This window comes from Wyeomyia smithii, chromosome 3 (assembly GCF_029784165.1).
Source record: "Wyeomyia smithii strain HCP4-BCI-WySm-NY-G18 chromosome 3, ASM2978416v1, whole genome shotgun sequence".
In the NCBI taxonomy this organism is placed as follows: Eukaryota; Metazoa; Arthropoda; class Insecta; order Diptera; family Culicidae; genus Wyeomyia; species Wyeomyia smithii.
The window spans coordinates 185,519,777-185,545,571 of record NC_073696.1 but is presented as its reverse complement, the minus strand read 5'-3'; the positions used below and the strand labels follow the sequence as shown (position 1 = coordinate 185,545,571).

At 38.0% G+C, this 25,795-nt stretch overlaps 1 protein-coding gene across 2 annotated transcripts in view; it reads right to left on the bottom strand.

Annotated features, from left to right (window-relative positions):
• Nucleotides 1-25,795, bottom strand: part of LOC129732103 (acetylcholine receptor subunit alpha-like 1) — a 353,242-nt gene that overhangs the window by 33,184 nt on the left and 294,263 nt on the right. For both annotated transcript variants that reach the window (XM_055692618.1, XM_055692619.1), the window contains exons 8-9: nt 21,950-22,170; nt 21,562-21,821 (exon numbers count right to left, since the gene is read on the bottom strand). In XM_055692618.1, coding sequence (XP_055548593.1) covers nt 21,562-21,821; nt 21,950-22,170 — 481 coding nt within the window. The remainder of the gene's footprint in view (nt 1-21,561; nt 21,822-21,949; nt 22,171-25,795) is intronic.

Sequence of the window (25,795 nt, the reverse complement as noted above, 5' to 3'; positions counted from 1 at the left end):
AGAAATAGCGAAATAAAAACCTAAATTAATCCACCTAGCGTTCAGACTCAGCCTTTCTCATACAAACTTTTATTTGTAAAAATAGACTTCCATGAATGCTTAAATCCAATAAAGGTATATTCACTCTTTGGGTTCTGAAATATTGATGTTGTAATTAAAGTATAAAATATTAAAGTATAAATTAAAGTATAAATTTGACGTAATGTTATCGCTTAAGAAATAGCGAAATAAAAGAAATGACTCTTAATTTCGAACAATCTAATCACGAGCGATACCGGGAACGTTGAGGCCATATATATTGATCAAAGCAGGAATAGTGTTGAATAGTTTTTGAATGTCTTTTCTTTCCAAAACTTTTGAACAGCATATCAAATTGTTATGAAGTTTGTTATTTGTAAGTTTGAGAGATCACTCGTTTGTATGACACTAGTAGAAGTCTGTGTATAATAAACAGAAGGTCGAGTTCCGATACGTAATGTAGCACCAAGGCTTTGCTTTGCTTATGACACTAGTTATGTTCAAATAAGTCGTGTAATACTTGAGATAATAGACTTTCGTTGTTTTACAAATTAAAACATAACGGTTCCTTAAGTTTGATTACAATCAAATGAAAAGGTAACGTATGGGGCAGCCAAACTTTGGAACCACGTGTTCAATCGTAATTCATCAGTTAACCCTTAACTAGCCCGTTCATCTGATATCAATATGGTTTAAATCGGTTGTGTAGTTTCTAAGATAATGAAGTTTCGTGATTTTCACATTTCGATACATTACAGACGAAGTTACAGTCCGGTTACAGCAAAATTCAATAAGGTGTTATGAGGCAGCTAAACCTTTCACTTGACATTAATTTTGTGGAAATCGGTTCATCCATCTCTGAGAAAAGTGAGTGAGTTTATGTAGTTTTCGGAATATGTTTCTTTTCATAGCTTGATTTCACATTTTTAAACATAACAGGCAAAGTAATAATCCGTTTGCAGAAGAAATCATTAGGGTCTTATGGGGCAACAAGACTTTCCATATGACACTGATTTTATGAAAATCGGTCCAGCCGTCTCTGAGAAACATGAGCGAGATTGAATAGTCTCCAGAACACGTTTCTTTCGTTTCGACTTTTAATTTCAATTTTAATCCCGAGCAAGGCCGCAAACATTGAAGTAGTACAATATCAAATTTAAATGATGTTGAGGCCACATATTTTGATCGTAGCTATAGTTTTCAAAAGTCTGCGGGTGACGTTTCTTTCTATAACTTTCAAACCACATGTTTAAACATTATGAAATTCATTGTTTAAAGGTTTAAAAGCCCATTTATTTCAATTCAACTATGATCATAGCTTCTGAGATATAAGAGCGTTTTTTTTACATTCTGACGCAGCGCCAAAACTAAAAGTTTTGATAACAATGAAATGCAATAGCAACCTAAGCGGCAAATAGGCCCTTCATTTGACACCACCATAGAATGAATCGGTCAGACCATCTCTAAGAAAAGTGAGTGCGAAAAAAAGGTGCACATACACACGTACACACCCACACACAAACACTTACACCTATACATGCATATATGCAGAAAATGCTCGATTCGTCGAACTGAGTCGAGTAGTATATGACATTCGGCCATTTGAATCACTTTTCTACCTTATCGTTAGGAGAAAGTCAATATGTTTACTTTCATTATGTGATTTCACATTTTTATGAACAACGGACAAAGTTACAATCCGATTGCAATGAAATTCGATAGCAACCTATGGGGCAACTAGACCTTTCATTTGACACTAATTTCGTGAAAATCGGTTCAGCCAACTCTGAGAAATATGAGTGAGTTTAAACAACCTCAGGATAACTTTTCTTTACATAGCTTTTGAACCATACGTTCAATCATAACGAAATTTGAAAGTTAAGGGTTTTGGAGACAGTCTGATCATTCGAAACCAGTTTTATTGAAATCGGTTGTGTGGTTTCTGAGATATTGATGCTCCATGATTTTTACATTTTGATACATAACCACTAAACTAAAAATCCGATTACAATGCAATTCAATAGCAACCTATGGCGCAACTAGACCTTTCATTTGCAATTAATTTTATGAAAATCGGTCCAGCCATCTCTGAGAAAAGTGAGTGAGAAAAAAAAGTTGCACATACACACACACACATACACACATACACACATACATACATACATACAGAAAATGCTCAGTTCGTCGAAAGGGGTCGAGTGGTATATGACATTCGGCCATTGGGACCACTTTTATACCATTGGTTTTTCCAGTGATTGCTATACCTTTCTAGGAGAAAGGCAAAAAATGACTCTTAATTTCGAAAAATTTAATCACCAATACCGTAATACCAGGAACCTTTACGATACCATATTTAAATAATGTTAATATTTAAATAATGTTAAGGCCACAGATATTGATCAAATCAGGTATAGTTTCAAATAGTCTATGAATTTCTTTTCTTTCCATAACTTTTGAACCACAAGTTCAATCTTCATAAAATTCAAAAACTAAGGGCTTTTCAGGTAGCCCGTTCATTTGAAATTAATTTTGTTCAAATCAGTTGTGTGGTTTCTGAGATATTGATGTTTCGTGATTTTCACATTTTTAAACATAACCTCTAAACTAGAAATCCGATTACAATAAAATTCCATAGGGTCTTATGGAGCAACTAGACCTTTCATTTGCAATCAATTTCATTGAAATCGGACCAGCCATCTCTGAGAAAATCGAGTGAGATTGGGAGAGCGTTACACACACACATACAGAAAATGCTCAGCTCGTCGAACTGAGTCGAGTGATATACGACATTCGGCCCTTTTAAGCACTGTTATATCTTTGGTTTTTGCAGTGATTGCTATACCTTTCTAGGAGAAAGGCAAAAAGTTAAAAAAATCAATTAATTAGGAGTAAAATATTTGTGCTGAAGAAATAGCGAAATAAAAGAAATGACTCTGAGTTTCGTACACTTCAATCACGAGCAATACAGGGATCGTACAAATAGCACAATACCAAATTTTAATTTTGTTGAGACCACATATTCTGATTGAAGCAGCTACAGTTTTAATTAGTCTTTGAATTTTGTTTCTTTTCATAACTTTGAACCACATATCAAATTGCTATGAAGTTTGTTACATGTGCGTTTGAGAGATGACTCGTTCGTATGACACTAGTTATGTTCAAATAAGTCGGGTAATCTTCGAGATAATAGACTTTCGTTGTTTTTATAATTTATTACATATTGGTCGGAATAAAAATCCGATTATATTCAGATGAAATGGGATCCTATAGGGAAGACAAACTTTTCATTTGACACTAAGATTGTTGAATTTATTCCAGCCATCTTTGGGAAAACGAGCCCGTTCATTTGAAACCAATATTGTTCAAATTGGCTATGTGGTTTCTGAGATAATGAAGTTTCGTGATTTTCACATTTTGATAAATTACAGACAAAGTTACAGACCGATTACTGTGCAAATCAATATGGTGTTATGAGGCAGCTAGACCTTTCATTTGACACTGATTTTGTGTAAATCGGTTCAGCCATCTCTGAGAAAAGTGAGTGAGTTTAAGTAGTCTTCGGAATATGTTTCTTTTCAAAGCTGGATTTCACATTTTCAAACATAACAGGCAAAGTAATAATCCGATTGCAAAAAAAAATCAATAGGGTCTTATGGGGCAACTGGACTTTCCATTTGACATGGATTTTGTGGAAATCGGTCCAGCCATCTCCGAGAAACATGAGTGAGATTAAACACTCTCCAGAACACGTTTCTTCAAATAACTTTTGAACTACCTGTCTAATCTTTATAAAATTCAAAAGTTAAGGGTTTTTCAGCTAGCCCGTTCATTTAAAACTAATTATGTTAAAATCGGTAGTTTCTGAGATAATGATGTTTCGTGATTTTCACATTTTTAAACATAACCTCTAAACAAAAAATCCGATTACAATAAAATTCAATAAGGTCCTATGGGGCAACTAGACCTTCCATTTGCAATTAATTTCATGAAAATCGGTACAGCCATCTCTGAGAAAATCGAGTGAGATTAGGAGAGCGTTACACACACACACATACACACATCTTCTTTTATATAAATTCGGAGTTCCTTAATGTAGTTGATCTTATTGATATTGTTCCTTTCGTTTTAGTATTGTAACCATCAATATGTGCTATTCCTTTTTAAACAGCTCCTAGAAACTTCCTTAAAACTTGATAAAAACTTTACCAGTTTTATGAGACTTATCTTTGAAATTAATCTATCTTGAAAATGCGCATCAAATTCACTTGAACCAGTTTATCTCATAGAAGAGAATACAGTCTTGAAAAACTCGAAGAGTGTATAAGACACGACCGCAAAGTTAACATACGATTACGACAGCCTTTCTAATGTCAACCCGATCAACCGATTATAACAAACGAGTAACACGAATATATCTGAACTTGATAAAAATAACAAAGTCCGTAATATTCTTGATATGATATGCTATTCAATTGACAAAATGTTGTACGTTCTAACTAATTCTGATCTTTTTCTGCCAAAAACCTTACAAAACATGCTATAATTTGTAATAATCAGAAAGTAATTTTGATAGGAGTTTTAATTTTTTAACTATCAACGAGACCATGTTTAGAACACAAGCTTATACAAAAAGATCGTAACAAATTATCAAGATTTGTTATAATCCTGATATTTTTGTCTTATCGGGAAAGTATTATTTTGAAATTCCATGATGCCGTAGGATTATTTGGCTAGAGAATGTACTCGATTGGAATGACTCGGGAATTATCAGTAATAATTCTCTTTCAACTCTCCCTAACGCTAAGATTACGATAGATTATCTTGTATCAAGATGTTTATGTCAGTAACTTTTATACAACACTGATAAAAAAGCTCTTTGAATAATATGGCGGACCTCAAGAGATTCAAAATAGCGTCTGAGGACGAGTTCTGGCTTTCAAACTAGCTAAATGATGTCTTGGGAACACTTGTTCGCATTTATGACACGATCTCAAAGTGTGGTTGGTAAATGGCAAAAAACGTGTAACTTGAGACCTTAATATGGTACTCACCTCAGTCCAGCAACTCCCATCCCAACCACCACGAGGTGTCGGCCAGGATACGAGTACCTTTAGCGGAGATCGGGTAACCAACCCCCGGTGGAAACTTTGGTCATGAGAAGAGGGAACGTACACGGGTGTGTTTCCATGTTAGGGGCGGCGTACAAGAGTATCTGACCCGCAACGGGCAGCTAAATCATGAAATGTTTCCTTCCGCCATGTAAGTATCGCGACCTTGGTAAGGGAGCATACCGAAACTTCTCCTGACCACAAAAACTAAAAATACGAAGAATCGGCAAACACCCAGCCTACTGACACGAAAACAGAAAACGGTGAACGATTGGAAACTGGATGCTTGGAACGTTCGATCATTCAACTGGCTTGCTTTCTCGTGAATTACAGCAGCAGGGAATCGAAATCGCAGCGATTCAGGAGGTTCGGTGGCCCAATTCCAAAGGAAGGAGAATCCGTGCAGTAGAAACTATTGAACACACTTCTTTCAAGCACCACATCTAATACAATGGCGGCAAAGAAACGGAACAGAGCGTCGGTTTTGTACTGCTGGGCAATCAGAAAACCGGTCCGGAGGAGGCTCGTAGACGACCGTGTATGAGTAGTGGGGATTAATAGCAAATTCTTCAATCAACAACTATGCACCGACAAACGACAAATCCGATGACGTCAAAAATGAATTCTATGAAAAGCTTGAAAAAAACCTATGACGAGTGCTCAAAACACGACGTAAAAGTCGTCAGCATAGATGCATGGAACTCTTCCGTCCAGTATAGCCTTCAATCGCCAACCAATGGAAACGGCCTGAGGTTGATAAACCTTGCCGCGGCCAAAGGAATGGCCATCAGTATAGATTTTTCAATGGCCATCTAATTATTAATATGCATGCTCACTGTGACTAAACGTTAGAACAAAAGAGATACAAGGAGGTAAGAGTTGCCGAAAATAGAGTCCACCGTCAGCAGAAACGCGAGCACCAGGAGAAGGTGCTCGCCAACGCAAAAGACGACTTCGCTAGAAACGACATGCAGAGCTTCTAAAGAACAGTCAACAGAGTCAGAAGCAGGAATTCCCCTGTACAGATGTTGTATAATGACAAGGACGGTAAACTGCTTACGGTTAAACCGACGCGACGGTTGCAGCTAGGTGGAAGGAGCACTTTCCGGCGCTATTGAACGTTGAAGAGCAAGAGGAGCAAAACATGAACAGGATGAGTATCATGAGCGACAAACAAGCTGTGGACCCACCAACACAGAAGGATGTTAACAAAGCCGCTGGAAAGGATGGTATCCCGGCGAACTTCTAAAAGCGGGAAGCGAGCGACTGTATTATGCTATCTATCAGATCATACTGAGGATTTGGGTGGAAAAACAAATGCCGAACGACTAATTGGAAGGCCTTATATGCCTTATATATTAAGCTTCTAGTTGGTCTCGAGGTACTATGCTGGCCTAACAAGCCAGTCGTCGTAGGTTCGAGTCCCGGCTCGGGAGAGACTGTTAGTATCAGTAGGATCGTAGCGCTAGCCCCGCAATTGTCTTGTACATCAAACAGTTGGCTGCAAATTCTGTGTATAATAATACAGAAGGTCGAATTCCGAATCGGAATGTAGCACCAAGGCTTTGCTTTTTATACGCCAAATCTACAAGAAGAGCCATGGACCAGATTGTGACAACTATCGAGGCAATACGGCGCTCAACTCCGCATGCAAAGTGCTCTCCAGATTGAGACCGTTAACGGAATCCTTCGTCGGTAAATACCAGGTTGGTTTTTGACGACGGATAAAATTTTCACCTTGCAACAGACCCTCGATGAGTTTCGGGAGTGTAACTTGCATATTCACCATCTGTTTGTAGGTTTTGAGGCATCATACGACTCAGTGAAAGAAACGAGCTCTGGCAGATATTGCTGAAACATGACTTCCCGACGAAACTAATTAAGCTAACTCGTATGATGCTGGAAGGATTGAAATCATGCATGCGGATAGCTGACGAGACATTCGCCGCGGTCGTATCGTAAGATGGACTGAGATGCTTACTCCAATTTACTATTCAACATCGCCCTTGAAGGTGCAGTATGAGGAGAAATCATCCAAAGAAACGGTACGATCATCACGAAATCTCACATGCATCATGGTTCTGCGGACTGTGGAGGAAAACTTCGGGTTTTTCAAGAGAAAGGCAGCGAGGTTAAGTCTCAACATCAACTCTGCTGGAACAAAGTACATAGTAGCTGGCAGGGATCGTGGGAGTCCCGATGGTGTTGATGCTGAAATGGAGATTGATGGGGAAAGATTTGAAGTAGTGGAAGAATTCGTTTATCTTGATACGACATGTGACAACGGTATGGGCCTCGAAGTCAAGCAACGAGTTGCAGCAACGAATAGGACCTTCTGTGGACTACGTAACAAGCTATGGTCCCGTAGTTTGCGAACTCGCACAAAACTCGCACTGTAGAGGACACCCGGTTGCTCTTTAAGGACATTAAGCATGGATACTGAAGGAAGCTGATTGACGAGTGCTCGAAGTTTTTGAGCGTGAAGTAAACGTGGCGGTAAACCGGATGATAGAGTGTGGCGAAGATGCTGGAATCACGAATTGTACCAAGTCTACAACATCTGATACAGTGCTGATATAGTGAATATAATATAGCAAGGCAAGCATCTGTGGGCATATAGCATAGAACATATAGCGAGAATGCCTGTCGAGAGAGCCGCCCAAACTATATTCTGCCGGGAACCAGGAAGAGGCCGTTGATTCCGTGGTAGGCCTTGTACTGAGTACATGTGCGCGGTGGAAGAAGCTGTACGACCTGATGGTGTACGAGGTGACTGGAGTACGGCTGCCCAAGACAGAAGACGCTGGCACGGTGTTCCAGATACCGTTATTATAAAATAAAATACGCCATCAAAACTGTTAATGCCAGTTTGTTTGTATTACTCTCCTGCATCTCTGGCCCAAGTTTGAAAATCATCGTTGGACTAATTTTTGAGTTACGCCCTTTTCAAGTTTTATGAAAGATTTCTTATTCAAATATGCTTAAACAACCTTTCCAAAGCGAACATAAATCATAATAGGTATTGTTTTGCAGACAACATATGCCCATTGAAGACCTTTCTGGAAGATTTGAGCTCTATTAGGACCATTGGGAACAATTCCGGATCAAAAAGCCCCGGGAAAAATGGCCATTTGTCAATCTAAACCAAAAAAACATCATTGGAACCTCAGTTCACACTGGAATTCGCAAACTAGACCAATGGAAACTTTATATCTTGATGGTTTAATACGAAAGCAAAGCAAAGCCTTGGTGGTGCTACATTCCGATTCGGAACTTGACCTTCTGTTTATTTATACACAGATTCGCAGCCGACTGTTTAGTGTACAGGACAATTGCGGGGCTAGCGCTACGATCCTACTGACACTAACAGTCTCTCCCGACCCGAGACTCGAACCTACGACGACTGGTTTGTTAGGCAAGCATCGTACCTCGAGACCATCTGGGAGATGGCTTAATACGAACATGTTTAAATTATAAAAAAATATACCTTAAAAACTGTTCACGTTAAATGGTTTCTTGAAGATTTGTTATAAGAATAATTATTTCTCATATACTTCGTCTATGTGTATATGTACCGGGATATCTTTGGCAAAGTTATAAATTATGTTTAGCCTAAATCGTTAACCTTTTCCTTCTAAGACAAATAACCTCTTTTGTAATTGATGACTGCGAGCTGATATTGTTTTTTTTTTTTTTTTTTTTTTTTTTCTCGCTTGTTTTCCGTCGGTCTAGTTCCGCCACTGTTGTGGCCAATCACCGACGCCCAGGGAGGCGACTCCACACCCAGGACCCTAACTCACGACCCGTTTATTAACGGACCGGCGCCAACGGCTTTACTTCCTCATGCGATGGAAGGCGTGATCCCAGAGATTTTTCGCCTCAGAAAATCTCCCGGTGTCGGCTAGGATTGAATCTAGACCAGTTGGGTTGGTTGTGAGTGGATCACGCCACCTCACAACCATCGACACCTATGTCGGCGGTGGGATTCGAACCCAGGCGTCGAGCGTGGTTGGCGGAGACGTTACCAACCACACTAGGCCCCCGCTCTGAGCTGATATTGTGATTTGTATGATTTTGAGGTATGATGAGTTTTTTATCGCTCCCAAGTTATCGTTTTTTTTTTTTTTTTTTTTTTTTTTTAAAGGGGGGATTTGTTAGTAGCTTAAGTATTTATGATAAATATTAGTAAATAATGAGTATGTGTGTCCAATCACAAATGGTGACTTCTCAACACTGTTAGAAATTTGTAATTTTAATTGTTAGGATTTGTTTGCTTTCGCAATTAGGACTTATCATTCGTAGGGATTTAAACCTACTTGTCAGAAAAGGGGAAGTAAACTTACAACTAACTTAATTGCTAACTTATTGGCTATAAAGAGAGCTTATCGTAGCAATTGAGGATTGCAACGATTTTTGTCGAAAATTGTTAATAATTTTATTTGACATAGCTTCTAATGGTTCAACACCAGTAAGTCTATGTAATTCGAGTGTACCAAACCAAGGAGGACGCTTCAAAATCATTTTCAGAATTTTATTCTGAATCCTTTGAAGCGTTTTCTTCCTTGTTGAACAGCAACTTGACCAGATCGGTACAGCATAAAACATTGCTGGTCTAAAAATTTGTTTGTAAATCAAAAGTTTGTTCTTCAAACAAAGTTTAGAATTCCTGTTAATGAGAGGATATAAACATCTCGTATATTTGATGCACTTGACTTGTATACTCTCAATGTGCTCTTTGAAAATAAGTTTTTTATCATAAATTAGTCCCAAGTACTTAACCTTGTCGGACCAACCTAAAATAACCCCATTCATCTTGACAACGTGATTATTGTTTGGCTTGAGGAAAGAAGCCCTAGGTTTATGCGGAAAAATTATCATTTGAGTTTTAGAAGCATTGGGAGAGATTTTCCACTTTTGCAAGTAGGAAGAAAAAATATCTAAACTTTTCTGCAATCGACTGCATATGACACGAAGACTTTTTCCTTTTACGGAAATGCTTGTGTCATCGCAGAACAATGACTTTGTGCATCCTGGAGGCAAATCAGGAAGATCTGAAGTGAATATGTTGTACAGGACTGGACCCAAGACTGAACCTTGAGGTACACCTGCTCTGACAGGAAATCTATCAGATTTTGAATTCTGATAGACAACCTGCAGAGTTCGATCAGTAAGATAATTTTTCAAAATTTTGATTAGGAAAATTGGAAAATTAAAAGTTTGCAATTTCGCAATCAAACCTTTATGCCAAACACTGTCGAATGCTTTTTCTATGTCTAAAAGAGCAGCTCCAGTGGAATAACCTTCAGATTTGTTAGCTCGTATCATATTAGTAACTCTGAGCAATTGATGAGTTGTGGAATGCCCATGGCGAAATCCAAACTGTTCATTTGTAAAAATTGAATTTTCGTTGATGTGTGACATCATTCTGTTAAGAATAATTCTCTCAAACAGTTTACTTATTGAAGAAAGCAAACTGATTGGTCGATAACTTGAAACTTCAGCTGGGTTCTTATCCGGTTTTAAAATGGGAGTAATTTTTGCATTTTTCCATAATTTGGGAAAATATGCAATTTTGAAGCAGCAATTGAAAATTTTTACTAAAAATTCCATTGTGCTCTCAGGGAGATGTTTGATTAGTATATTAAAGATTCCATCGTCACCAGGTGCTTTCATATTTTTGAAGTTTTTAATAATTGATTTAATCTCATTCAAGTTAGTTTCAATTATTTCTGCAGGTAAAAAATTCTGGGAAGAAATTAAATCAAATTGACGTGTGACTTCATTTACAATTGGACTCACAAAATTCAAATTTGAGTTATGAACACTCTCAAACTGCTGAGCAAGTCTTTGAGCCTTTTGTTCATTGGATACAAGAAAACGTTCACCATCTTTTAAAACTGGAATAGGCTTTGAAGGTTTCTTAAGAATCTTCGACAGCTTCCAAAATGGTTTTGAATATGGTTTCAATTTTTCAACTTTAGTCTCAAAATTTTGATTTCTCAGAAGAGTAAATCTATGTTTAATCTCTTTCTGTAAATCTTTATAAATAGTTTTAAAAACAGGGTCACGAGAACGTTGATATTGACGTCTGCGGACATTTTTCAAACGAATTAGAAGTTGAAGATTTTCGTCAATTATTGATGAATCAAATTTCACTTGAGCCTTTGGAACAGAATAATTCCTGGCATCAACAATTGCACATTTTAATGCTTCCAAAGCGGAATCAATATTCACTTCGTTTTGCAAATCAAGCTCATTATTGAAATTTCTCTCAATATGAGTTTTGTATCTTTCCCAATTAGCCTTGTTATAATTAAAAACAGAGCTCATAGGGTTTAAAACTGATTCATGTGATAAAGAAAAAGTTACTGGAAGATGATCAGAATCAAAGTCAGCATGTGTGATCAAATCACTACATACATGACTTTGATCTGTTAGCACCAAATCAATTGTTGAAGGGTTTCTTACAGAAGAAAAGCATGTAGGACTATTCGGAGACAAAATAGAATAGTATCCTGAAGAACAATCGTTGAATAAAATTTTGCCATTGGAATTACTTTGAGAATTATTCCATGAACGATGTTTAGCGTTAAAATCGCCGATTATGAAAAATTTCGAACGATTTCTGGTGAGTTTTTGTAAATCACCTTTAAAATAATTTTTGAGCTCGCGTGTGCATTGAAATGGTAAATATGCTGCGGCAATAAATAAAATCCCAAGTTCAGTTTGAACTTCAATTCCCAAAGTTTCAATAACTTTCGTCTCAAGATGGGGAAGAGCACGATGTTTGATTCGGCGATGAATAACAATTGCAACTCCACCGCCGGAACCCTGAATCCTATCATATCTATGAACCACGTAATTGGGATCATATTTTAATTTTATGTTAGGTTTCAAAAATGTTTCAGTAATAATTGCAATATGCACATTATTTACTGTTAAAAAGTTAAAAAGCTCATTCTCATTGGCCTTCAATGAGCGAGCATTCCAATTTAATATTTTAATTGTTTTATTTAAAATCATTGCTAAATTTTAAATTAGAAACAATTTTAATAGTAAAATTTGTGCCTATTTGAATGGCTTCAAACATTGATTTTGCCTGCAACATGGCGTTCATAAGATCGAACATTGCCTGTTGCAAAAAAGAAAGTTTACCTGCCGTAATAGGCCCCAGGCAGTTGACATTAGAAAAAATATTTTCGGCAGCAATATTAGCTGGAGTGATAGGTGTACAATTATTTTCTAGCCTGTTTTGCTTACCCATATTAACGGTCATTTTCGAACTACCAACACTAGGCGGTATAATGTTCGAACTACCTGTAACCTGTGCATAAGTTAAACGGGTATGCAAAGGAGTAGGTAAACTATGCGTCACTGGTACGCTTGGAGAATTTTGTTTTGAAGTTGGTTTTAATTGAGAAATTGAATTCTGTTTACCTTGCCTTGCCTTAACAATTGCTAAACGGACTGGGCATTGATAAAAATTTGACATATGGTTGCCGTTACAATTCGCACAGCGAAAATTTTTACTCTCTTTCACAGGACATGTGTCCTTTTTGTGAGAAGAGTCTCCACAATTAAGACATTTTTGGTCCATGTTACAGAATTTGGAACCATGGCCATAACGTTGGCAAGTACGGCATTGGGTGATATGCTTTTCACCTCCGCCATACTTCCTATAAATTTCCCACTTTACACGCACATTATACAAAGCATGTGCTTTTTCAAAAAATTTTAAGTTGTTAACCTCATTGCGGTTAAAATGAATTAAATAATTAACAAGGGAAATTCCAGTTCTCTGACTGTTTTCGCCTCGTGATTTTTGTTTCATTAGAATTACTTGGGTAGGGGCTATGCCAAGTAATTCTGTTAAAGTAAGTTTGATCTCATCAACGGTTTGATCGTTGGTGAGACCTTTCAAGACAACCTTGAACGGCTTGGTGTTCTTGGTGTCATATGTAAAAAATTTGTACATCTTGTCAGTTAAATACTGAACAAGACGATCACGACCCTTTACTGAGTCGGCTAATAAGCGGCATTCACCTCTACGGCCAATTTGATAGGTAACTTTAACGTCAGAAACAAACGTTGAAAGTTCCTTTTTGAATATATTAAATTCAGAAGAAATAGTTACCACAATAGGTGGAACTTTCTCCTTTTTTAAAGATTTTATATTTTGTATAGTTTCATTATTAATAACTTCCATTTCACCAGCTTCTTGCTCAGGCAAAATATCAAAAGGATTGTCACTACAGACACTCGATGTGTCAGAAAGAGATGCCTCTCTTTTCCTCCCCGCAGCGATGCGAGGTTTCTTTTTCCGTCCAGCCATTTCAGGTGATACGAAAAAAGTTAAAACAAATGTTAAATTCAAAAGTAGGTAGTCTTGAGAAAGACTGATGGGAAATAACTTTCAGGTAATCTTTAAAAGACACACTGACAAAACACAAACTTTGAAGCTATAGGCAGTCAAAGACCAGTCCACAAGCAACCGAAAAAACGTCTGATCTGTAGGACAGTTCAAGACGCACTGTTCCCAAGTTATCGTGAAACAGGGATCGGTTGGCGGTACGGTTAACAATCAGTATGCGGCTCCTGTTTGCTGTAGTTTTATTTTTCAAATTATGAGTGTTATTCATAAAAAGAAATAGCAAAAATAGTACGTTATAGTAGAACTATGTGTGCTGTGTGCGAACGTGATGGACGGACCTCGTCTAAGTGGATTATATGGTTAAATTTTATCAAACAAACAATCAAACTTAGGGCCTATTTGTGTGCGGTTTGGAACTATAGGTGTGAAAAAGATAGCACAAGTGTGTTTGCTGTTTGCGGAAAGGCGGGTGAAAAACGCTATAGCTTGCATATATACACACAACATGACCAAACGAGTGATAAAGGAGGGAGAGCGAGACAGACAAAACCAGCTAAGTATCTTATGCCTTTCTTTTGCATTTTCTGCATTTTTTAATTTGCTGCAACGGCTGACGAAAAAAACCGTCAGCCGACATAACACTGATGCATAGGTTGATTGCTATGACCGTGTTTTGGTGGTGGTGTTCATGTTCACTACGCCACTAGTTATTACTGCGTTGGGACTCGTGTGTTCATTTGAATGTTTTATTGACGTGAAGCTTATTTTTAATAAGATCTCTTAGAAACCCACTATAGGGAATAGGCAAACTTTTATTGTGCCTGAGCAATACTGTTCGTGTTTTGTGAATTCTCTAGCTTTTGAAATTTTTACTCCCCGGTTAGTTTTTAATAATTATGCAAAATTTTCGTCACGAAACACATCCGGAACGATAAAATGGATAATTATTGCTTTGGCATTTTGCAAATAGATTACGAAAGTTGTATTGTATTTTTATGCTCATACGCATTTTATCTAACTATTGGGCTTTGAATGCATGCATGATGCCAAATTTTCAATTTTATAGGAATTTTTTTTTGCGCCAAAGAAAACGACGTCACTTCCGATACGTTATTAGTATCCCTGTCCTTGCGCCGGTTTCCGTAATGTAATTGATAATGTTGATTGTGATTGATAGTAATATTTCGGGCCCCGACAAACTAACAAATTGTCTACATGGAAAAATTGTTCGTCAGATTTTCTACTCACCAATCTACGCGAAATAAACGGATTTCTATAAACTTCGGCCGTTATTCGTGCCTATGGCGCGCTTAGTATTTACGATAATACAATGAATTCGTCGAGCTTGATAGCTTCGGTACGGTGAGGAAAATTTGTTAGATCGTACGCTAGCTAATTTTGTCCCGTCCATTTTTTTTTTTCTTAATCTAGTTTATTTTGCATTCATGACTACACTTGTTTTTTTTTCCTTAATCATTCGTAACTTTTCAGATAACATTCAGTAAACCAATTAAACCACAGGTCAGATTACTGAAAAATTCGTTAAGATCAGAGCAATTTATATTTGTTGAGTGTGTGTATCCGTGCGATCGTATAGAGTTTTACAGTCGATACTTTCCAAGAGGTCGTATTATCTAAGGATAGATCAACAACGCGTAACAGGGTCACCTTACGTGGATGTAATATAAGTGGCGAGGCGTCAGCCTGGATAGAATTTTTGTAAGATTGTGTAGCCGGCTGGAATAAATAAATGATATCTCTCGGAAGTAGTATAATGACCTCGCGCGGAGATGTCGGAATATTTGAGTTTGTTCAAAATTGGTAATATGTCCCGTAACCTCGCGCGCGCTTTTTTTTTGCGGTGCATTAGCAAACAGAATAAGTTAGGATCGCATTACGACTTTCGTGGCCGATATAACGGACTCATAGGTGCTCAATCTCAGCGCGCCGTTTACCAAAACGAACCCTACTGCAAACCCCTCCCCTTATCTCCAACATCCCAGTGATTTTTCGTGGAAGTGCAGAGGTGTTCTCGGCTTCCAACAAAGCGAAAATCACGCCAAAAGATTCCCATACACAATCCTTCATTGACCTGCATTCGGATGCGGCCGGCGCTGGTATTGCCCAATATAAAGATTGAGGTCATCAGTTTTTACACATTGAGGATGCATGTTAGTCCCAAACATCATCTGTTGGTTCTCTGTGTAATTACAGCTGGTCTGGCAATAACGGAGTAGCAACCGCGGGCGGTCAATCATGCTCATGCTCATGCTCATGCTCCCAAGTTATCGTGAAACAGGGCTCATACATCGTTAGTTGGATTAATGATTGGCACAATTAATTTTTTTTTTTTAGTTTTTGGTGGCAAACGATGCCCCGTTCCAAAATTTGCAAAAAAGGAGTTAAAAGTTGGTTGCCTCAAACCTCGAATATCAAAAAATGAGGTTTCAACTTGTACAAATTGCTCATAATTGGCACAATAGACCCAAAAAGGTTCAATTAAAATGGGAGGTCATGAAATTTGAAGTATTCGTGGCAATGAAAAGAGAATTTTTTTTACATAAATCTCCTAAAAAGTGAGTTTTACCTCCCTGTCTAGTTACTACATATACATTTCAATGTTGAAAGGATTTGTGTGCTACTTAAATGTAAGTATATGGTCCATTCATCTTGTTTAATAACTTAACATAAATGAAATAAAAAAACAAGTGTTTACACAACATGTTTTTCATTCTGCTTCTATTTTTAAAACGAAGTTCGTGCGTTGTTCGAAAAAACACTGCTTTTTACCAAATATTTCCACGAATATAAATAACAAATAATATTGACAGATTTACCACAAATGAACAGATGTGCCTCTTCGAAAAAAAACCTTAAGAATCCTCGTCCTCGTTCGCAACGTTATACTTATGCTCCACCATGTAAGCTTACTGTCTACTGACAAATTTTCGTAAAACCGGATTGGACAAAGAAATCATCAATGAGTGACACGTCTGCTTGTCTGTGGATTCACTATAGATCTTTTTAAGAATTAACAGGTGTCACCGAACCTGCTGTGTTGATGTTTCTTTTACGTGCGGTACGTAGCTTTAGAATTCTAGTGAACTAAGGCGTCAAATAATGTTTTTTGGTTTAGGCCCCGGATAAAATGGCATTTTTTGCATTTTAATCCGAACAATTTTCCGATGGTTTTAATACAGCTCAAATCTTCCAGAAAGGTCGTCAATGGGCATATGTTGTCTGCAAAACAATACCTACTATGATTTCCGTTCGTTTTGAAAGGGTTGTTTAAGTATATTTGAATGAAAAATCCTCCCTAAAACTTTAAAAGGGCTTAACTCAGAAATTAGTCCAACGATGATTTTCAAATTTGGTCCAGAAGTGCAGGGCAGGGATACAAACCAACTGACATTAACAGTTTTGATGGCGTGTTTTATTTTATAATAACGGTATTTGGAACACCGTGGCTGGACATCTCTAATTCGTTCGGCCTTAGACCGGTAAACGATTCGTCAAAGTAAGAAAGTAATCTCGAAGTGTCAGAGGTAATTGAAGCTTTTTATGATAAAAATAATCACGCTAACTTTTTGTGTTTAGAAATACAGTCGAATCCCTCTATAACGACACTTTTTGAAGCGACAAATCTCGCTATAGCGACATATAGCGACAACAGTCCCTTCTGTTTTATACTAAAAATCTTCGTTTTATTGCGACATTTCGCTATAACGACCTTCCCCTATAACGGCATACCAAAACTAATACTTGTCATTCTTTACTACGACAATAGTACAGTCGAATCTCTCTAAAACGACATTGCTGAATCTATAACGACATTCTCAACGGTACCGTCTGTTCTACATATGCAATAATTCTTCGTATTATTGTGACATTTCGCTATAACGACAGTCCCTTGCGTTGTCGCTATAAAGCGATTCGACTGTAAAGGAATAATTCATTTGGCGAAGTTTTAGAAAATGAAAAAAAAAAAAAACAAAACAAATTATTATCGTCTTTGGGTACAGAGCTATGGAGTATTTTAAACGAAAGCTACTTAAAATTTAGTGTTTATACCTAACTTGTATAAATTAATTTTTACAAGAGAAGTTGTAATAAGGACTTGTTGGGACATAAAAACACAACTAACAAAAGTTAAGTACAAAAAACTAAATTTTAAGTAACTTCCACATGAAAAACTATATAATTTGATTCTCGTTGAAGATAAGAATTTTGTTTACTAGGTAATGTTTCGGCTTATCACATTTTTCACAACTTTTCCGAATAATATTTCTCTATCTCTTAACGCAGTGTTTTGTTTATTTCTATCCTAAAAAGCTTCAACTAATGTTTGCCACTTTCAGTTTATAGGGGTTAGCCCTGCCTGAGAGTGTCAAATCGTTTTCAGTGTGACAGATCTGGTGATTTAACTTTTTACTGATCAATAACGAAGCTGGTCACTCCCATGCAGATCAATTAGGGAAGGGATCTAGTTTTAGTGTGGAAGTATTGATCGGGATTTATTATGCGAAATCAAGCACGATATAATTCGATACGGTCTCTGGGCATCCGGCCACCTGTAGACAATCAATTTGAAACCGTTCCATAATCGCAAAATAAATATACAAAAAAATCGGAAATTGATTACACAGTGCAACAATTTTTTTGCCTTGGCTTCTATGTATGATTTTTTGATGAAGTTTGATGCGAAAATAAATTCCCTCGAGTATGAACATATTCCAGAAATTTTCGATGTTTTGTTTTTTAACGCCATTTTGTTTTAAGACCAAATATCAAAATTCTAAGAGTTTGTCCACATATTAGCAGTTTCTTACCCATCTTTTAAAACGAACAGATCTTAAATCGGACAAAAACTGAGCTCAAAACGGCGATTGTACGAAAACGGTTTTAGCATGGTTTTGGTATATTTCACAAAGCAAAATAATATCGAGTAATGTAAGTAATTGATAATGCGCTAATATCTAAAAGTGGTAGTCAAACTATATCTTATATTGAGTAAAAATATCTCAGAAATCGATTGGTAGGTGTCTGATCTACGTAAAATGTCAGCAACATATCGATTTTGCCCCAATTCCCCTACAATACTAAAATAGGTTTATCTCGACGTTAAATTACCTTTTCTGAAATCGGTTTAGCGTAATATCAAGAGAGTAAGCGATACTCAGGGTACAATAACAATTTGACTTCACATGATCCTCTCCTTTTTGCGGGGAGGGGGTCGCATTGAACTTTATCGAAGACGCGATGATTCTGTCTCATAGCTGAAGCGAGTTTTGTATGTTTTGACCGGCCCTGGCCAAAAATGCAACCCTCTTCCCGCAAAAGGGGGAGGATCATGTGAAGACAAATTGTTACTGTATCTTTGAGTATGGCTTACACTCTTGATATTACATTAAACGGGTTTCAGAAAAGGTAACTCAACGTCAAGATAAACGTATATTAGTATTGTAGGGGAATTGGTGCAGAATCGACATGTTGCAGACATTTTACGTGAATCAGACACCTACCAATCGATTCCTGAGACTTTTTTACTCAATATAAGACGTAATTTGACTACCAACTTTTGATTTGATATTAACACATTACTATCAATGCTCAGACATAATCGATATTATTTTGCTTTTTGAAATATACTGAAACTATGCCAAAACCGGTTTCGTAGAATCACCGTTTTGAGCTCATTTTTTGTCCGATTTAAGATCTGTTTTTTTTTTGGTTTTTTGATATTTGGTCTCAAAACAAAATGGCGTCGAAAAAAACCGACAACTTCCGATTTCTAAAAATTCAAAATGGCGCCATTGTTGCACCTTAAGTTGAAATATGTTCAAACTCGGGGAAATTTGGTTTTGCATCAAAATACACAAAAAAAAAATATATATTAAAACCAAGGCAGAATAAAAAGTCAATTTTTGTTGCACTGTGTTATTTTTCCGGCTGCAACGAAAAATAATCGCTAAATATTCGTATCGCACAAACCTACGCGTTTCAACTCAAGCGTATTTTATTGCCAATTCACGAATAACCTGATTTCGTAAAACTAAATTGTATAGGTACAATTACCGAGAACCGAACGCGAATAGTTGGTGAATGTACAGGACATGAAATTTATTTGTTTTCGCGTGATATGATAGACGCTCGAAAAACTTGTGAAGTGAAATTTACACGGTTGAAATCTCTTATCACCAAACCGGAGAGACACTTTTTCATCTCAAAATTGCAATTACAATGAATGTGAAAATTTAAGTATTCAAGTACCCCTTGGTAATTAAAAGTCTACAACCTAAACAAAAACAAATTGCATTATCATTTTTCCACAATTTCTGAACAACTATGCGCTGCGCATTTATACTAAATTTGAAAGACCTTGTGCACCTGGAGACCTAATTCCAGCGAAAATTGCTCATTTTCATTATCATGTAATTATAGCTCATTTTTGTTATATCGTAATTACAAAAAAAAGTATTGAAAAAATTTAATTATACCAGATTCAGGCTTCAGTGTGCCAGCTGTCATGAAGATGACAGGATTTTGTTATCATACATAGAATTCACATTATGACTGATAAAGTTGTAGAAAATTGACAAGTTTTTGATTATTCAATTCACATTATTCGCCTATTTTATAACCTACATATCAATCATTACGGGCAACGTTGTCAAGCACTGTCAACGATTTTTTTATTCCAATTGAACAGAGACATCATTTTCTTCAAGAAAAGAGCATGTTGGAGTATAACCATTCAAAGTCAAGAAATTTCATTTAATTTTGATGTTGGTATACCCAGCACACTCAAAGCTTTATGAGAATGTAAATTCCAAGTCGCTCTAATGTGCATTTAAGTTACTTATGATGCCACAACAAATTTGTTCATAACGTTTAGGATTTAGATCTTATGAAACACAATATAAAGTTATTTGTGGAGCAATTGATTGTGTCATATATTATGCAATATAAAGTTTCAAAAGAAGGCATTCAAGGTGGCCTGCCAAGTTATAAAAAATCGTAAACAATGATTTTTCCCAAAATACGCTTGAAGCCTTCCGATTTGTACAGAAAATCGCATGGCATGCATCTTATACTGTCATATTTTTATCAAAACGGGGTTCTCTTAACAGAGTTGTATACAAATAATATGAACAAAATTGTTTGCTAGGTAAGCATCACCCTTTCGGAAATAATTTCAAAATAGTGACTAAACCACTTGACTCTTGAATCGCGATGGTTCCTTGAAACATAATGGTTGTTTGGAAAACATATCAACTGACCAATTCTGTTTGCTTTTGAGAAATAAAACATTCTTTAGATTTCATCCATAATTAAAAATATGGTTTTTGCACACAGCTATGATATGTTTACAGTAGAAAGGAACCCCAATCCAATCAAATAAAATTTTACGGCATCAACTTTTTAAAAACGTTTTAAAAAATTTAGCATGGCACCTATAAAAAAAAGCCATCCGTCATTTCCTTACTTCATCAACCATGTCAACCGCAAGCGAACAACAGGAAGACCTCCTTTGCCCATCCGTTGCACAGAAGCCTGCCAATGCCGTCATCATTATTTGCGCTTCACTTACCACTGACCCATTGCGGTCGCCGCCGGGCGTTGATGGCCTTCGCTGTGTTGCGGACTTTTGGCTAGCGCTTAATACTGTTTTAGCAACGGCGAGTGGAGTTTATCTTTTATAAAAGGGGTGATAAATTGAATACCTAATTGAATATGAAATCGACTTTGGCAGGGGTCGAGTTGTCGCATTGATGGGCTCTTCCTTTTTCTCTCTCTGGTTCTTGAGCTATCAAAACATTAATGAATTTAGCGGGCAAAGCGAGAAGACGGCATTCGTTCAACGATAAAATAAGCATTTTCCGACCGGTTTGTTATTGTTACGCTATGGGCATAAATGGATTCTGAATAAAAGGAGCATTAGGCAAGATAGAAACTGAAGGAAATTGAATTTAATCGGAAACTATGTTATTGACATCGCTTTCGGCTTCGACAGAGAAATGAAACAGGAAAAAATCGTTATATTAAATTCGCAATACCACTTACACTCTCAAATTTATCCTTATTCCTAACGTGTTGAGCAACGAATCTCGAGGCCTCTATCGTCTTCTCCATTTCCCGCAGCATGGGCTTCTCGAAGGTCGGGCTTAAGTCCCCGCAACAGTTCGGACTCATATCCCCGTTGCCGGTTGGACAGAAGAGATCGTCGTCTCCACCTGGCAATGGCAGTGCTGGTAGCGGTGGCTCGCCAAAACATGGACCAACGCCACCCGACGCGGCAACGTCGAAACGTGACGGTGGCAGTGCTGTGCCGCAGAAAGAAATTGCAAAATGAAAGAAATAAAAAATCATTACAATACCGGCTTAGTTGAGGTGCACTACAAGCTCTGCACGGATTCTCTACATGGATGCTTCTATACTCGTAATTGCTTACCAGGAATGTCAAAATCCGTGCTGAAATCTTTCCCACAGTAGCCAACGTACTTCTCCACATCCGGAGGCACCTGAAACACGTCCGTCAGAACCTCGGGCGGCTGCTCCTCGTTTTCGGATGGTTCGTCGTCCTTCTTCGGCCTCTCTATACATAACACCCTAGGCAATAGTTCTATAAAAATTCGATGCACCCATGGTGCCATTTTGTGCGTAACGGGTGACCTGATAGACGAATTGAAAAGAGAGACAGAGAATATGAAAATATCAGAAACGTTCTACATTTCGACGCAGTTTCCCTAGCTGGATTTTATTATAACTGGCATGACGTAATGAACGAAAATTTGTACGAATGGCATTTCTAATTTGGACAATTTTCTCGCCGTCCAAACAAAGCACCCATTAGCACTGGCGCTTGGGTATATTTGAATTAAACTTTGCTCTCCCCTATTTCTGGGGAACTGTTCATCTAATCGTCCTGCTGTCGAAAATATTTATAAAACTGCGGTTGTTACTGGAGAGTTCTAGATAAATTAAATAGTCAAATTATGCAAATAATTATAATATCACGAAAAGCATGCTATTAGATATTTTATAATTATATACTTAATGTTATTATATTTTTAAACTAGCTCCAGACAAAATCTAAACTTGAAAAGTACTCAGAAACTTTTTCATTGAAAAATGTGGTTCTGACATTTCTCCAGCCTGGGAATATAATAAAAAAATATTAAGGAGGCTAGAAGCACCGTATTAGAATTCATTCAAACTTTGCAAGTATGTAAGTTTTACTAAACTTTTTTTAACATTGTGAATACTAAATGTGCAAATCTATCTGTAAAGCACAGATTTTTCGAGAGTTTTGAATTTACTGGTTTATAGAAGATTCTTCAGATTTTTAAATTTACTTATATTTGCGCAGACTTTCTGGAAATGTGTACGAGTGCGTAACCGGTGAGGCAAATTTTTCGGGATTCCGAGCGAAAATCCTACAATTTTACATCTTACAGTTTAGTGAAACAAAAATCAACATTCAACCGTGATGAAGTGTATTGTTTGAAAATGATATTTTTTATTTCGATACCCAAGGAATAATAACGCAGGGAGTATTTCGAAGAGATATCACTTGCGAATATTGCTTACACGTTTAAACACTCCGTTCAAAATCTTCCGTAGCTTTTTCCGGTTAATTGTATCATATGCGGCTTTCAAATCGATGAATAGATGATGCGAGGATCTACCGCAACGTGAAGATTTGGTCCATTGTTGACCGGCCTTCAATGAAGCCAGCTTGGTGGCTTTTCACGATTCCATTTACTATTGGCGAAAGACGTTGGAAGATGACTTGGGAAAACACTTTGTAGACGGCATTCAGGGCAGTGATTCTTGTAGATAGGGCATATAACTTTGTCCTTCCACTCCTTCGGTAGCTGTTCGGTATCTCAAACCTTAACAATCTGTCGATGCAGGAACTCGACCAACTTATCCGGGCGCATCTTGATAAGCTCCGCTCCGACGCCATCTTTGCCCGTCGATTTGTTGTTCTTCAGCCGCTTGATGGCATCCTTACCTACGCCTATCGTTGAAAGTGGCACGTCTCCGTCCTCTGCTGCTGAAGTGCTGCTTTCACCTTTCGGTCACCTCACGATCGTCCACCAGAATACACTCTTCCATATTCCGGCACCTTGCGGCTCGCGGCGCAAAGCCTGTGCGGGATGTATTTAGTTTTTGGTAAAACTCTCGCGTCTTTTGAGCTGTTATAGTTCCTCGAACTCCTTCTCTTTATTGCGGCGCTTCTTCTCCAGGAATAGTTGATTTTGCTGTCTCTTCTTCTGTCTATATCGCTCCACATTCGGACGAGTAGCTCGACACAATATTAGTATCCGCGCAGCGTTTTTCTCGTCCAATACCTTCCGACACTCATCATTGAACAGATCATTCCTTCGGTTTTGTTCCACACGCCCGAGGAAGTTCTCCGCTGCTATGTTGATGGCTGTTTTCAAGGTGCTTCAACAGTCCTCGTTGGGGGTTTAAGCCAACTTACCCTTTTCCGGTAGTGATGCTTCCAGCGAACTCGCGTAGTGTCGTCGATTTGCTTCAGTCGCACGAGGTTGGACCGTGATGGACGCCGATATCGAGTGTTGTTGACAATAAAGAGTTTTGGGCGCATCTTCATCATCACTAGGTAATGATCCGAATCGATGTTGGCGCTTCGGTAGGTTTTGACGTCGGTGATGTCCGAGAAGTGCCAACCATTTATCAATACGTGGTCGATTTGCGAATCTGTCTGATTTGGTGACCTCCAGGTGTACCAATGTGGAAGGTTGTGCTGGATTCCTGGAGGCGGCGAAGTCGATGAGTTTTACGTCGTTTTTGTTGGTTAGCTGGTGCACGCTGAACTTTTTAATTACCGATTTGAACTCCTTCTCTTGGCCGACTTGAGCGATGTAATCCCCAATGATGATCTTGATATTACGTGTTGGGTAGCGGTCGTATTCGCGCTACAGCTAGGCGTTTAGTTCATCTTTATCAGCATCCGTGCTTCCGAGGTGAGGGTTGTGTACATTGATGATGCTGACATGACATTGAAAAACCGGCCATTGATCCTCAGCCGGCATATAGTGATCGGCCACCACAAAACTGCGTCCAGCTCATGTGCATTGCCGTAGCTCTGGTTGATGGTATGGCCATCCCGAAACGCACGTATCATAGAATTTTTCCAGCACACCTCCTGCAGCGCTATGACGTCGAACTTGCAACTCTTCAATTCATCGACAAGTACTCGAGTGCTTCCAAAGAAACTGAGAGATCGGCAGTTCCATTTTCCAAGTTTCCAATCGTTAGTCTGTTTTCCGCTATTTTAGGTTCTAAATACCACCAGGACTTAAGGCTTTGGTGTTGAGAGTCTTGGGTGAACCAACAAGAGCAAAGGTAGTTCAGCCGCTTCTAAAATGGAGAACAAACGTTGTCCCGAGCTGCTCCTAACATGAAAGTGAGGCGCTCAATCAAAAAATCATCTCTAATTTTCAGACTATTACAAAGGTGCGCAACTAAATTTTTGCTATTTGTCGATAGATGGCACCAGCAGTAAAAGCTGGAGATTTTGACATATCTGTAACGGCTGGATATATGGTAAACAAACAGAGTTATTTAAAGGACGTAGGCACAAATCCTCCACAGGTGGGGGGAACGTGCCGTTATAAGCCATGGCTTTTTAGCCGATCTTCCTGATACATTCGGGGTGTACGGAATCAAATTATATCACAAAAAATATTTGGTACTCATCCAATAAATCGCTTTCTAACTTTCAGGTAGTAAAATAAAACATTTCATCCCCATATCCAAATGCACGAACTTTCCTCTTAACAATGTTTCTTAAGGTACAACGTTTGAACCCACTGTTTTTTGTGTGGGAATTCATTTTCTCTTCACATCCTCCTCCGATTTTACTTTCTTTCGCTTTAGGCTCCGAAGTGCCTGCTTCATGATGACCCAGCACACTCAATTGGCCGCAGTTCAGGTGCGTTCGGGGGATTGAGATGCTTCGGTATGAAATTGACTTCCTTAGTCTCGTACCACTCCAGAAAATCTTTCAAGTAATGACACGAGGTTAAATCCGCTCAGAAAGATGTAGGACCATTGTGTGAAGTAAACGCTTTTCGAGTAATTCCTTCAAGTGTACCTGCCCATTGACCGTCCCGGTTGTCACGAATGGGGTGCTCCGCTTTCCACATGAGCAAATTGCTTGCCAAACCATGTACTTTTTCGCAAAACGAGAACTTCGGACCAATTTATGTTCAACAGGATGGTAATATTTCTATTGTAGTCGGCTTTCCTACAATTATAGCTG